The sequence below is a fragment of the Pholcus phalangioides genome, unplaced genomic scaffold (assembly GCF_987345545.1).
Source record: "Pholcus phalangioides strain wild (caught in Gottingen) unplaced genomic scaffold, Ppha-v1.0 ptg000028l_1, whole genome shotgun sequence".
Lineage (NCBI taxonomy): Eukaryota > Metazoa > Arthropoda > Arachnida > Araneae > Pholcidae > Pholcus > Pholcus phalangioides.
Genome location: NW_028301618.1, coordinates 11,731,883 through 11,746,628, shown reverse-complemented (window position 1 = coordinate 11,746,628; position 14,746 = coordinate 11,731,883). Strand labels below are relative to the sequence as shown.

The following is a 14,746-nucleotide window of genomic DNA, read 5'->3' as shown; positions in this document are numbered from 1 at the left end:
CAACAAACCTCAACGAAGTCTGGCAGGCCCGGCCCCTCTGCCTGCCCAGTAGTGTAACCCCTTCAGCCACCTAGGCGACCAGCCGATTGACCCAGACGGGTCTAATCCAAGCCTCCCGTTTTGGCTGAATCAGAGGCCAAAGCTAGTGCATTAGGGTAATCTCTAGCCTTACGGGTCTCTCCACGCACTGCAAGGTAGACAGCATCCCAGATAGGGCATACGCTAGAAGTTATGCCCCGTCTGGAAGGACCCCTCCCCGCCTGAGCGGGACCCACATAAAAGACAAGAACAGGACAAAACTAGACGCAAGATAAGTACCGTAAGATGTGTAGAAATAAACATGTAATCTGGGGTATTAAAAGTGAACAATATGAGCACATGAGGATGTAATAGATTTGGCTTTACCCAGGGTGCACCATGAGGAGGTCTATCACATCAGCCACCTCGTTGGGATCAGCCACCTCGTTGGGCATTTTGCCTGTTGTGGCGTTGTGTTTGTATTTGTATTACATTCCTCAACTTTAAGAAGGTTGTATGCTGCTGAAGTAGACAAGTTGGTAAAGTATAGCTATTCTCTATCATTCAAAAGTCTCAATCCTAGTAACTCTGAAAAGAATTTGAGCTTGATGGTACAATTATTCAGAGTGCATATTATTCAAGCTCTATATGAAAAAGTGAAAATCATAACTTACAGCAATATAAAGATACTGCAGATTTCATAAAAATATTTGTGACATGATCTATTAATGATGATTAATAAAAGCCTAAAATTGTAGATTTGCATAGAGAACATAGATACACACACAGAAAATCAATTTATCAATTTTATATACATAAATTTATGGTTATTTACTAAAGTTCTGGATGCACCCATTCATGGGGAAAATCGTGATATCTCTGAAATGTGAAGCGAAGTGGGTCTTGTCCTTCAATGGCATTCGCATTGATATATATTCGTGGCGGCCATGCCAAGAGTTGTGTTTTTCTCTGGCAGTAATGTTTGATGGTTGGCTGAAAAAGAGTATCTTCACGTTGCCAGTGACGGTCTGTTCCTCTTTTATTTACATGGTTTAATTAGATAACCTGCTAAATATCCAAGGACAAAGAGACTGCTTTTTTCTCAGTCCAAGATATCAAAGAAACATTTTCTGGCTATTAGGATATTAGGTGACCTCGGAAAGGAAAGTCATCTTGTTTCTGCCAGGAATTGAGCCCAGGTCCTCTTGTATACATACAACCTCTGACAATACAGTTTGGTGAATAGTCCTGTAACATGAATGTAGATGAAATGTTAACGAAAGTTACCTTACTGTCCTTCGAAATAGTCACCTCCTATTACTATGCACTGCTGAGATCTCCTATACATGTCCTGGAAAATTTGCAAGACGTCTTCTTTTGGGATTGAGTTCAAAACCCTCGTCACGTTTCGTTGAATGTCAGGAATATCTCTTTCCTTTCAAAGCGAGTTTGAGTCGTGGGAATAGGAAGAAGTCTGGAGGAGTGAGATCTGGCGAGTGTGGTGGATGTTCAATTTGCACCACCCCCTTTTTTGCCAGGAACAGTTTGACGATGTTGGCTGTGTGAGGGCGAGCATTGTCGTGAACAAGAAACCATGAGCCTTGTTGTGCGTACTGAGGTTGTACCCTGCGTAGACGTTTCATGAAACGGGTCAAAATTTCAATGTACCTTGCAGCATTCATCGTCGTTCCCTCAGATAGAAATTCCTTGTGGATCAAAAAAAGGTGATTAGCATCGTTTTGATGAGTGATTTTTCTGCTCTGACCTTTTTCTGACAAGGTGATGCAGGAGAACGCCATTCCATGCTTTGCTGTTTCGTTTCAGGGTCGTACCTGAGACACCAGGACTCATCCTCAGTGACAATACAGTTCAAGAAATTTGTTGTTGCATCCGCCCTTTCGACAAAATCCTGTGAAGTCTGTAAACGTGCCTGCTTCTGATCGTCAGTCAAGTGATGTGGCACAAGACGACAACACGCCTTTCGCATCCCTAAATTCTGGGTAACGATTTGTTGCATGGATTCACGGTTAATCTGCAGTTCATCAGCTATCATGCGCACAGTTAATCGACGATCTTTCATCATCACTTTCTCAATGTTTTCGTCACTGACGGAGGTCGCCAGTCTTCCGCTATGGGGGTTGTCAGAAACACTTTCCTGGCCTTCTCTAAAACGGGCGAACCACTCGTACACACACTTCATGGACAGTGCTTGATCTTCATGAACACGTACCAGCATCGTGTGAGTTTCTTTCGGTGTCTTGCCAAGCTTAAAACAAAACTTTAAATTGATCTTTTGTTCGTTCATTTTCCTGTTCTCAGTTAAGAACCAACGCACTAAACAAGCACTTTGTAAAACAAGTCTTTCACGGAACACAAACGACGCTCAACTGAACAACGGTGGCGGCAGATGATCAACACCTGCCGCTGCGCATGTGCAGCGTTTTGCTTCACCAGTGTTGCCAGATCGGCCGTTCTGACTTCATTCACCGAACTTTATTGCCAGAGGTTGTATATGCAAGGATAAGATTATGCTTGCCCAGTAAGGTGACACTTCTTTCAGACTTCAAAAGAGCATATCCAGAAAATATATTCCCTTGATATCTTGTGCTGAGAAAAAAGTCATCTATCTCTATACCGTCCCACCTGGGACTGTTTGCTGAAGCTAAGAGGATATTAATGCCACAGTGCATGAAATAAGGAAGGCAGGCCATCTCCAGTAGTGTAGATGGTAGAATGCTTGTCTGGTATGCAAGAAGGCCTGGGTTCAAGTCTCGGCTGAGAAAAGATTACTTTTCTTTCATCATTCACCTCAGCATAATATCTGGGAAATATGTTTCCTTGATATCCAGGAACAGTTCCAAGAAACAGGTTTTTCTTTGTAAGGCAGATGCTCTGTTTCGCATGCAGAGATACCACACAGCAGGCAAAAAGACACATTACAGACAAGAGCAACATGTAACAGCACCCACCAATTCCACATCGTCCAGAAAAGACAGATCTCTCTCCCGTGAGTTTATTTTACCTCTAGCTCTCAGATAAACCTGTCACATTTTGCTGATCGACTTGGACGGGACTAGTTCAAGCATACCATTTGGGCCGAAAAACTAGGCCATAGCTAGCGCACCTGAACAACAAGGACCACCACCTTAGAACCTATGGTCTCCACGAACAGCAGACATCGTCCCATAGATAGGGCATGTACTATAAGCAATGCTCCATCTAGGACAGACCGGTCATTTGCAGCCGGCCGATAATAAAGCACTAACGATTATTTTTCCTCTTTCTATTTTCCAAGTCAAATATGACTGTGATGGTCCTCAGATGTAGTCATCATTGGACCTGCACGACTGAATATTTACCATTATGAACAAATTCCAACACACCGGTCAAAATTTAATCTTAGTTTCAACTAAATAGCAAAGTGTTCAATACCAAATTGTAAAAAGATAAAATGGGCATCTTGTAGTCATGCGCAGTACACTCGAGAACAAATTAAACTAGGACTTAGTTTACAACCAAATTGCTGAAAGGGTTTCCCCTTTCTCACTCTGCGAGTACCTTACGAGCTAACAGCTTGACTAGAGGCCCTCTTGCAGTTGCCATCAGCTGCAGTCCATCACGTGCCGTCCTTCCTAGACAATAGATGGCTCTGTTTTCTATCGTTCAGGGATTCAGACTTTTAGCTTTTGAATTCCTCCGTACACAAAGAATTTGTCCAAAACAAACTCCAGATATACACATCATGAGAAGAATTACCATTGCTGGGTTGAAACTTACCAGTTATTGCATGCAAGAAAGAGCATTTCAGAATCTTTCGTATATTTTATCCTCAATGGGGGGGGGGGGGGAGAGGAGCCCTGACTGCGCACAGTCATTAACAAAAACTTAATATTCATGCGAATAAGAAGAAAATTTTGACTCGTGATAGATAGCAATGGTCAATATTGGCGATATTCTTGGCAAAATTTAAGCCAACCACTATTAATATTCTACTCAACTCTGAATCAACTTTTCCCCAAGGATGTCGTCAATGGTGGCGTATTGCTTTCCTTTGTCACACGGTGCGACCAATCATGAGAGTAAATTTCTTTCTTACCCGCATGAATGTGAAGTGTGTTGATATGCCCCCAGGAGAGAGACAAACAGTCATCTATAGCCTTCTTTCATCAGATTTCTGAACACGTTTCCCAATATAAAAACGATTCATTTTGATGTGCTCCATAAACCCTGCACACGTTTTCAAGCCCCCTGTATCCCGTGTTCAACAAATACACTTATCTAAAATCAATAAACAAGAGAAAGCAATGGCGTATGAATTGCTTTATTGAAATATCACCAACAAACACACACATAAGTAATCAAAAGAAACATTAAATGCCAATTAAGAAACACAACCTTCAAAGACAATTCTCATGTCCAGAGAAGCAAAATAAATGGCACAGGGAGAATGACCAATTCTTTGGGTCAAAATAAATGAAAATATATATATATACACACTAAATATTGGGGGGGGGGGGTGAGAGGAAGGAAACAATTATGCAGGGTTTTGGCATGTGGCGGGCAACATAGTGTGACATGAGCAAATGAAATATTTTACATCAGGTTCGTTTTAGGCAGATACATCTATGATTAGACTGACCCATAGCCCGCCCCAGCCTAGTATCTATCTAGGATTTCCAGTGATAACTGATAATAGACACGAAACTACTCAACTGGAACTATGAGCCAGTCTGTTCCATATACAGGGATGTGTCTACTCAACATAATACATGTCATAAATCTAGACCGTAAGATATATACAAGATGATTATAAATTAACTTTGCAGATATACGAGCCCAACTGAAAAAACACAATGCGAATGAAATTAGAGATATAGATACAGGGCCACAACTAGGAGAGAGCAAGTCAGGTGCCCCAGCCGCTGGACCAGAAGGGGCGCCGAATTAACCCTTTAACTGCTTCTTCTACATGGCACTGTACACCAAAATACCAGCCTGTCCCGTGTGACAAAGTATCTAGTTGCGGCCCTATAAAGATGTTTCAAAGTATGTGCCCGAGAATGAAAATATAAATGAAACCCAAGTTCTCACAAAGTTACGGTCACAGCAATAAAAATTCAGAAAAATAAAAAGCCAACACTAACTTTTATTCATTGCCAAGTGATGGGCGCAATAAAAAACCATAAACGGCATTGGAAAGATACCTGTAGCACCATATAAGCGGGCACTAGACACAAAACAACACGTGGAAACAACCAATGCAGATCATTGATGGATGTACTTCTCCAAGGGGTTAGCGCTCCAAACGCTAAGTGGAATCGTTTTCAGCTACGGCGGCGTTTATGGTGCGGTGCTACAGGTACCATTCCAATGTAATTCAGTTTTTCACTTCACCTATCACTTCGCAAGACATAAAAATGAACATTGCCATTTGAATTTTATGAATTTTTGTTACTGTGACTGTAACCACGACAGCTAGTATATATATTTAGTTTTTCTCTTCATTTTCAAGCACATACTCTAAATCACCTGTATCTCGAATTTCATTCCCATTCATTGATTTTGTGACCACTAGGGACTCGTACATCAGCAAAGTTATATTTATGACCACCCTGTATTTATCTAGTGTTACGTTATCCTGTTACGTTTCTGGGACCGACGTCCAGGGTTTAGCCTTTCTGTTGTTGTTTCTCTGACGTTTAAAAAGGCATAGCTGCCTACCTTGGAAAATAGGAAGATTTTGATGCTGCACCAAATTCCGTAAACAGACAGTTACAAAAGATTTTTGAAAACCAATTAGAAGTCTCCCCCGCCCCTTTCGAAAGAATGTGTCATCGCCGAGCTATTGGAAAAATGAGAGACAGATTTAACGGGAAGAATGTTCCTTCAATACACAACTCAGCTCTATTTCACTGTCGAGAAATCAAATTGATGCTGACTGTTCAGAAGACAGTGTTTTGTGGTTGAACCAGTTTGTCCCTTTATCTCCCTGAATGACAACCTGAATCCATTTTTCCACATAAAATACCCCCCCCCCCCTCCCAATACTGGTCCACTTTTGGTTACAAACAGAAAATACCCAACAAAATAAATCAAACATGAAACAAGTTACAATAGTCGCCAATTTGCAAGACATCTTATAACAGTCTAAATATATTGTGGGGGTGAGTTTGCGACTATATTTTTGACATAACAAAGAGCACCGGCATTCAATAATATGTAAAAAAGAGACTTGCAACTTGCAGCAAGAAGAATCAGCTGTTTGATGACTGTGACCCAGAAAAATGACTGCTGCAACGCGGATGACGCCTGCGAGAACAATGACACTTGGCAGCGATGCTGGACCTAGAGATGACAGACGAATTGTTTTGTAATTGCGAGTTGTATGTAAGAGTCATAATACAGTCAAGTAAACCAAAGAAATATGAGCATGTTAATGATTAAAAGGCAGTTTGAAATGACTATCATCATCCAATCTGTTGATTTTGAGTACTACATGAATGATCTATAGTCGGTCGAAATCATGGTCATCATCGAACCTGTTGCTTGTGAACACCTAAGTACTAATCAAAACACGCAAATGATCTAGGGACGAGTGAAATGACAGGTAGGGAAAAGTAGCCAAATTTGGACCACCTCTTGTTCTCAGAAATAGGAATTGATTAGTACATTTACTTGATACCAGAGAGCAAGACAACTAATAGAAGTATGCATAGCACATTTTTTATATTTCCAGTTGCAATTTGTCTTGGTATGATTGCACATTGTCTTTATTACAGCTATTTGTTACTATTTTTCATCACCTTTTCTTAAGGTTTAAAAAAAAACTTGATTCAAGGAAAATGCTTTGTTATATTTAAGGTATATTTCCTAACCCTTTGATTGTATTTTTAGTAATAAGCAATTAAAATATCTTTATGGTCATTTGTAATGAGTTATTTGCAAAATAGTGATGTTTCCTAAATTGGACCAGTCAATATTTTACTTTTGTTCAATATTTGGACCGATCCAATTTAGAAATCTGAACAAAGCAGTCATCTGATTTTATACATACTATTATAATCATATTCTAATGTGAATGAGAGGTTTCAATGGAGAAAGGATGGCACAATTCTTTGACCTTTTAGAAAAATTAGTGAGCAAACACATGTTAACAATTCACGAGTATTTAACGATGAGAGTGGCTACACCAAAAGGAATTGAGGATAATGGGAAAAACCAGAAGCACCAGATTCGCTCAGCCACCAGTGGAGCATGAGGTGTGAATACCACAATTGTATAACAGGATAAGAGCAGAAGCCCAGGAAAATTTTGTGGAATTGCTTCAAATCGTTTCACTGCTACCTCAGGCTCCTATTTGAAGCCACAAAAAGTAACAAGATGCTATAGGGCTAATAAACAATCCATACAAAGAACAGCTGCAGTAAAACAAATGTAAAAGTAGCAAATTTAAGCTGATTTTTAAAAACATCAGGAACGTTTAATGTGAGGAAAAATAAAAAAGCAATCATTGATCACAATCATTCTTCTAGTTCAGAAAAGTTTGAAGCTAATGGTTCGTCTTCAAGAGATAAAGATTGCTTTGGAATGAAAAACTTGGTAAGAGCATATTAAAAGTAAATGACCATATCCTAGTTGGCTTGAAAGATGGAAAAAGAAAAAAATATTTTTATATTGGACAAGTCAAAGGTAAGAGTTTGGGAGGCAATATAGAATTGTCCTACACAAGAAAATAGTATAAAATAATGAATTAATTTATTTTCCTTGCTATGTCTGACATTTCGGCATTAGAAGACGATGACAGAGATAAAATTTACAAACCACTGAAAGCATGGGCAGACAAAGTGACAACAATTTTATGTCTTTGGAAATTGATCTGAATTTTGAAATAATCAAGCTAGGAATTTTCTCTAAAATTTCTTAAATTTGAAATTTGTGTTTTTCTTTTCTTTAATATTTGTTTAATTTCCCAAATTTTTATGTTCTTCAATATTATTCTCAAATTTTTCATATTAGTTTTTTGTGACTATAAAATTTTTAGAAAATTCTAACTCTGGAGAGAGATTTCCTAATTCCTTTGTAATAAATATTTTATTTTACTTCACAGTTATTTTTGTCAAAGAAAAGTTTAAAGATATTGATTTAAAACTTTTTCAACAACTTGAGAAACAAAGGGTCCAAATTAAGGGAGACTAGTTTCCTTAGTTAAACCAATTTCACTTTTTTAATTTTCGTGATACCATTAAATGTGAAATGAGATACAAAGTTTTAATAACCATATTTTTAAACAAATATTGTACCTAACATCCTCAGTTTGGTGATTTTTTGACGAATAGTATGACAGTAATTTAGCAAAATGTGCGAAGTGGTCTAATTTAGGCTACTTCCATCATCCAACCTATTGCTCGTGAGCATAGCAGTGTTAGTCGGAGCACACGAATGATATAGAGGTGGTCGTCATCTGACCGGTTGCTTGTAAGCACTGTGACGCTCATTAGATAATGTGAATGATATAGAAACAGTTCAAAATGATGCGTATCAGTCACAACTCATTTTAGACAAACCCTATTCAAACTTTTGCTCACGAGTTCCTTGGTCCAAACTCAAGTGCACCAAATGTGCTACACACAAGGCACCTGATTTAGTGACCGCCAGGTCTTCATCTGGGAACCCAATTAAGCCTTTCTATTCATGTTATGCTGATCTGAATTCAACCGTCTATCCTACTCATGTTCAATCTCTTACTCCGAGAACACTGCGGTGCTCACCAAAGCACACAAAGATTGGTCATGCCTGAATTTTGGCTCACATGTTTTCTGAACAGCTACCTCGATTCAAATCACCTAGCTTTATATGATGATCATTTCAATTTCAGCATCTATCTTACTCGTCTTGAACATTTTGCTCAGGAGCAGTGGTATCACTCAAAATTTTCCCAAGAGTGACAGATGCTTGAGCATGATTTTTAACATGGATTGATAGACATTCCTCCCCTTCCCAATAATGACCAACAATTCAAACAATGCTGTCTCATTTTGCCATCTCCCGTACCCACACCCAACCATTTCTCGAGAACACAGCAGATGCTCATGAGCAACCGAGAATGCTCATGAGGGGTTTTTTTTTCATCAATAACACCAATTTAAACATCCCATTCAGTAACTCGTATCATGCTGATCTCAATTTGAGCACCTGATCTTGACTCATTTCAAAATTTTTGGTGACAAATGTGACGGAGCTCACCTAAAGCACTCTAGACGACTGTGCATATGCTCTTGGCCATCTTCAAGCTCTTGCAGATTCCAACCTCATTCCCGATTTCTGGCTCTCGAGTTTTTTTTATTGCATCCTGCAATTAATCCCATCCAGGAGTCATAGGCGGAGTTAGAAATGGACATCTGGGGGGGGGGGAAATGCACGCCCCCCCCTTTTGCCCCAGTATCTCCACCCATGCCAAGAGTTAGTGTTATGTAGGTCTTAATTTTAATAATGTTGCCACATGGGTGCTCGTCTTATGATGCTGTTCGAGCCATAAATGATGCAAGAGACTTCAAGAAGAGTTCTACAATGGCTTGATGTTAAGAGCATTTGATATCCTTGGAATGAACATTGAACTCGCACTACAGTCTATAGTTTATTTTAGAGCCATGAGAGAGCACCATTAATACCCATCAGCAGCATCAGCAAAAAAGCACCCATGCAACAGCTCCGACATACGCTCCAAACTAACCACAAATGAGCACCATACCTTGTTTCATAGCGATCCTTACGCCTCCGTCTATCTGGAGACTTCTCTGAAAGGACGCTGTTGGTCCTAGACCTCCTTCTGGTGCTGACGCTGTTGGTGCGGGACCTGATCCTGTGGCCACTGCTAGTGGTTCTCCTACTCATCCTGATGTCCATAGGGTCACTCTTGCGCACCCTGCTCCTTCTTTCCTTGAGCCTGTCCCGACCGGACGAAGAAGTCACCTGTAACAGTGTTCATTCTATGAGTGAAACCTTTTTTTTAATGCTCACGAGCAACTTTTACTGCAGATAATGAGCATCAGCATCAATTCTCAAATTCAAAAATAAGCATTAATAATGATCCTTAAATGAGACAATGCTTGTGCACTGAGTTTAAGTGCACGGGTGTCAGAGGACAGTTTTTTTAGGGCAGCGTGGGGTGTGTACTCGACTTGATCATCTGAAATGGTTTTTACTTTTGATACTGAGTGGGTGAGGGGCTGGCGTGATTGTTGCACCCAAAACGGATTGCAAGTGGTGAATATGTGTCATCTCACTGCACCATCTGTATCAGGGGTGCTGAAAATCCTACAGCAGTGGTACTACATGGCAACTATGTTCCCTTCAAGGGTAACACTAAATGCTGGAGTCCTTGGGCTCAGGCACGATTTGCATTATTTCTTGTTTTTCACACTATAAATTCACTATAGAAGGGCTCGGGAAAAGTCTCTCCTGGGGAGGGGTAACAAACATTCTAAGTGATGGGGGCAGCACACCATGCACATGTGACTCGCCAAGATCGCTGCTAGCAATGTGGTTGAGATCTGTGGCTCTCAACCTGGGTCTATAAGTGTAAAAAAAAGATAAAGGGAAACACTGCAGATGCTCAAGGGGGTGGGGGTGGCACAGATATAAGAAATAAAGCGAATAAAAAAATTAGGTGGGGGAAGGAAAGACTAATTTAGGAAACCGCTTATTGAACCAAGGCCTACAAGAGCATGGACTGGGGATTACATCCAGTCCCCCACAATTAAATTTAAATTTTGGGTATTGCATGCAAATATGTGAGCTGTTACTTCCAGTTTTATATGAGGACCCAGAACCATTATTTTGCCTCGGAACCACAACATTCAGACGGCATTGCATAATATTCCACCCCCAACAGAGAAAATCACCGAGTTAAAGCACAGGATAGCCCAGAGACAAATTATTTATTAGTTAAAAAGTCTCACTGCTGAATGAAAGTCGGGGTGGGATATTTGATAAGACAGGGGCACGAGAAGAAAATTTGATCCCAGGCAATGGGCAAAAAAAATATTTACAAGACAAAGAGCTCGAAAATACTGCACATTCCATTGGGAGCAACCACCATTGAGAACAAACAGTGCCTGAATGGCACATGTTAAGCAAATCTAACAAGTCCCCCTCCCTTCTGGTAAAACTGATTTTCAGAGGCCCGCTAGCTGAAAGTGTCTGCTTACCAATCCACCCACTTATTCTCCAACTCGAAAAATCACAAAAGCAAATTCCATAAGCAAAGCTCAAGGTCCCCCCCCCCCCTCCCCTGCAGGGAATGCCCTGGTGGGCCGGTCTCCCATGCATAAATAGAGCTCGCGTGTACCTCATCATCCTGCCCATGACACCGGCGATGTCTTTCTGGTGAGGATGATCTGCAGTAAGCTCTGCCAGCTGAGGAATGGCTGCCACTGCGCCGTCGTCTCCGGTATGATCGCGGCGACCTCTCATGGTGTTTGTATTGCTGCTTCAACATACACATGGGATACGGGAGGGTTGTCATCAACATGCTTGACGGATCCATGGGGGTCGTATGGCCCTGTTTCTTCTCGTCAGAGGACGACTGGTGCTCCACACTCGAGGAAGAAGACGAAGATGAGTGCCTACGGGACATCGGAGGACTGCACCTGGAAGGGGAAAGACTACAATTAATATGCAATTAACATTAAGCAAGACATACAGACAAATAAAAATACAAGATGTACCCTCTCGAGCAAGAACTGGACCTATCGATGCACACGCGACGGCCCTCCAGCTTCTGGAAATGGCTTCTGAAAGTAAAAACGGGACAGAAATCATTATGGCGAAGTGAAACCAATATGAAACACCATGTTAATGATTGGGGGGGTGGAGCTAAAAGACTTACGGGACATTCTTGCCTTTATGGACTTGATTGGCAGAGATCTTGCGTTTCATCCTGGCCACAGACGATGACTTCAGAACATGTCTGTGCTTCATCTTGACCAACACCTTGCCATCATCTTTGAATGGGAACCTAGAATGCAGACGAACAAAATAAATGTAGGGCTGTCTATATGCATGGGCTCTCTGTGGAGCTCCTGGATTATACAGGGTTATGCCCTAAATATAACTTACATGAATGGGGGAACTTACTCAACTTACATGAATCGACACATCAATGATAACAAAAAAGACTTGTATAAATAACAACCGGTACCTGTTCTTTCTGACACTCCTGGGGCTCAAGTCATCATCACTGTCAGTGGAATATTCTCCCCCGGAAGTAATGTGCTCGTCATCCTGGACCACCACTACGCTGCTGGAACGATGACTGCGGTGCGGGTTCTTCTGTTTACAGAAACGGCGTTGCTTGACAGCAACAGAGTCCTTGGTCACCAAAGCTCTTGGATGACGGCACTTCTTTATCTTTGAAGCTAAACGGTCCTTGCTGGTTTAAAAAAGATGCAACATGGTATAAGTGGTAATTATGTTAGCATTAATTGTTCATTCATGTAACACTTTAAGAACTGGGGCTCATTTATAGAAAGGACGTGATGAGAGTAAGAAAATTTCCAGTCACACATAATATACACAGAAGGATTAATCGAAGATTATTCGAACTAAGATCACTCATGCGAGAAATATGTAAACCATAACTCATGTAAGCAATATTCATACAAAAAATGCTTGTCTGGTCGATATTTGACCCAGGATAACTTCTGCAAGAAACATTCCACCAGGATCGATCAAATAAACAAATATGAGTCACATAAATAAATATTATATGATGATAATATCACATAATCGAGAAGCTATCCATACTTAGAATTAGACAACCATAAGTATTTTTTATGGGCATTGTATAATATTTTATCATGTGTATATATTGTTTACAATTTTTTGTTAATTGCATTTTTAATTGGGTTGCTATATTTTTGAAATATATGATATTTCAAAATATCATAATAATATCACATGATTTTATGGGCGTCTTTTTCTCAGCCACCTCGTTGGGCATTTTGCCTGTTGTGGAGCTGTATTTGTATATGTCAACTAGGAATACTCCAGGGTTTAAGCTGGATAAAAAATTCTTTTCGCAAAAAAGCAAAAATGGAGGGAAAACTTTAGCAAAATGCTACAATGCTAATGTAAAGATTGGTGGTTGGAAGTCTACTCGTTTCGTACCTCCTATATGCATTTTTGCGAAAGTGGCTACTACTTCTTTCACATTCTACGATTTTCTTTCGCATTTCGCAAAAAATACGACCGTAGCTTAAACCCTGGAATACTCGTACAAGGAACATTTCACCAGGATCAGTCATGCAAGACATACGTCACCCAGGATCACTCATCTGGGGTATAGCTATATAGCTACTGGAAATCCCAGGCTGACTCACCTGCCACACTTAAGCACAGATGTGATGTTAGTATTACTGCTATTGGCAATCAAATGTCACTTGGAGCAGCAACTGAGTTTGCTGCTCATGAATAGGGAAGTGATGGCAATAATACTGACGTCACACTTTAGCTCATAGATGACTGATGCATCAGCTTGGTTCTTTCAAGGAGGTCAAATCTGATCTACATTTAACCCAGTATTAATTCTTATAGAAATACATCATTCAAGGCCTCTCATCTGGACTATACTTCACACAGGATCACTCAACGTGCAAGCTATATTTAACCCAGGAAAATTTAGACGAGAAATATTCCACCAGGATCATGCATGTGAGAAGTCACCCATAATCAGTGTTAATTTATTTTTCCATGATTCAATTAATTCATTCATCTATGTCTGACCCAGGAGTATTCATGCACACAGTATTTCACCCGGGATCACTCATCAGGACTATATTTCCCCTCATGCAGGCAGGGCCATCTTAACGCATGGCATGGGGCCTCAAGAGAAGAGAGACCTCAGAAAAACGAGTAGTTGAATTTTGAGAATGTTTCAGGTAGGGCCTCAGAAAAATCACTTAGCCCGGGGGTGCATGATGTTCTAAAGACAGCCCTGCATGCAGGCAATAATTGGCCTAGAATCACTCATGCACACAATATTCAAGATCAACACATCATAGGAAGAGGTAGACATGAAAGGCTGGGGGGGGGGGGGGCACGATGATGACGATTATGTTAATTCATATAGTGCCATGTCAATACAAATGATACTCAATATAATGATAAATCTCTACTACAATATTTTTTCAAGGAAAAAAATTCAAGGAAAAAATATGGGAAACTTTGGAAATGTCTATACTCGAACTGCTGCCTCTCGATATAATAATCCCTCTACAATGATTTTTTTTCTTGGTCCACAGACTATTGTTATATTGAGGTTTCACTGGATATGCATATACATTAGATCAATCAGGTCAATCATTGATATTTAGGGGGGGAGGATTGCCCCTCATGCTCACCCTATATCTCTGCCCATGACAAGCCCTGATAAGAGATTAATTTGTACACCCCTCTCCAACTTACATGTTTCCCTGATTTCTGTCAAATATTTCAAATTTCCCCTAAACACTTTATTTCTGACTTGCCAGCAATGGGGAGGGGGTGGGGGTGGCGATAACTTCGGTACTCAAGCACCTACATATCTCATAGCACCGATTTGTGTGAGCACCCAGAATTAATTCAGAAAGCAAAATCTCCTACATAAAGATCAAGTCAAGCACCCACAGGTCTAAAGCACTTCTGATGCATCTGTTTTAAAGCTTGCTGGGAGCCCTTCATATTTAGATTA

General features: G+C 40.4%; 2 protein-coding genes across 2 annotated transcripts in view; both read right to left on the bottom strand.

Annotated features, from left to right (window-relative positions):
* Window positions 1–635: 635 nt before the first annotated feature.
* Window positions 636–2,254, bottom strand: LOC149067968 (protein GVQW3-like). The gene is made up of 2 exons (XM_089252133.1): window positions 1,784–2,254; window positions 636–662 (listed from the first exon to the last, which is right to left on the bottom strand). Exons 1-2 carry the CDS (start codon window positions 2,252–2,254, stop codon window positions 636–638), a joined length of 498 nt encoding a protein of 165 aa, XP_089108259.1.
* A 2,069-nt stretch (window positions 2,255–4,323) lies between these two features.
* Window positions 4,324–14,746, bottom strand: part of LOC149067967 (uncharacterized) — a 60,055-nt gene continuing 49,632 nt past the window's right edge. The window contains exons 15-20 of the mRNA XM_089251997.1: window positions 12,218–12,448; window positions 11,906–12,034; window positions 11,745–11,810; window positions 11,366–11,666; window positions 9,767–9,987; window positions 4,324–6,363 (exon numbers count right to left, since the gene is read on the bottom strand). Coding sequence (XP_089108123.1) covers window positions 6,273–6,363; window positions 9,767–9,987; window positions 11,366–11,666; window positions 11,745–11,810; window positions 11,906–12,034; window positions 12,218–12,448 — 1,039 coding nt within the window. The 3' untranslated portion in view covers window positions 4,324–6,272. The remainder of the gene's footprint in view (window positions 6,364–9,766; window positions 9,988–11,365; window positions 11,667–11,744; window positions 11,811–11,905; window positions 12,035–12,217; window positions 12,449–14,746) is intronic.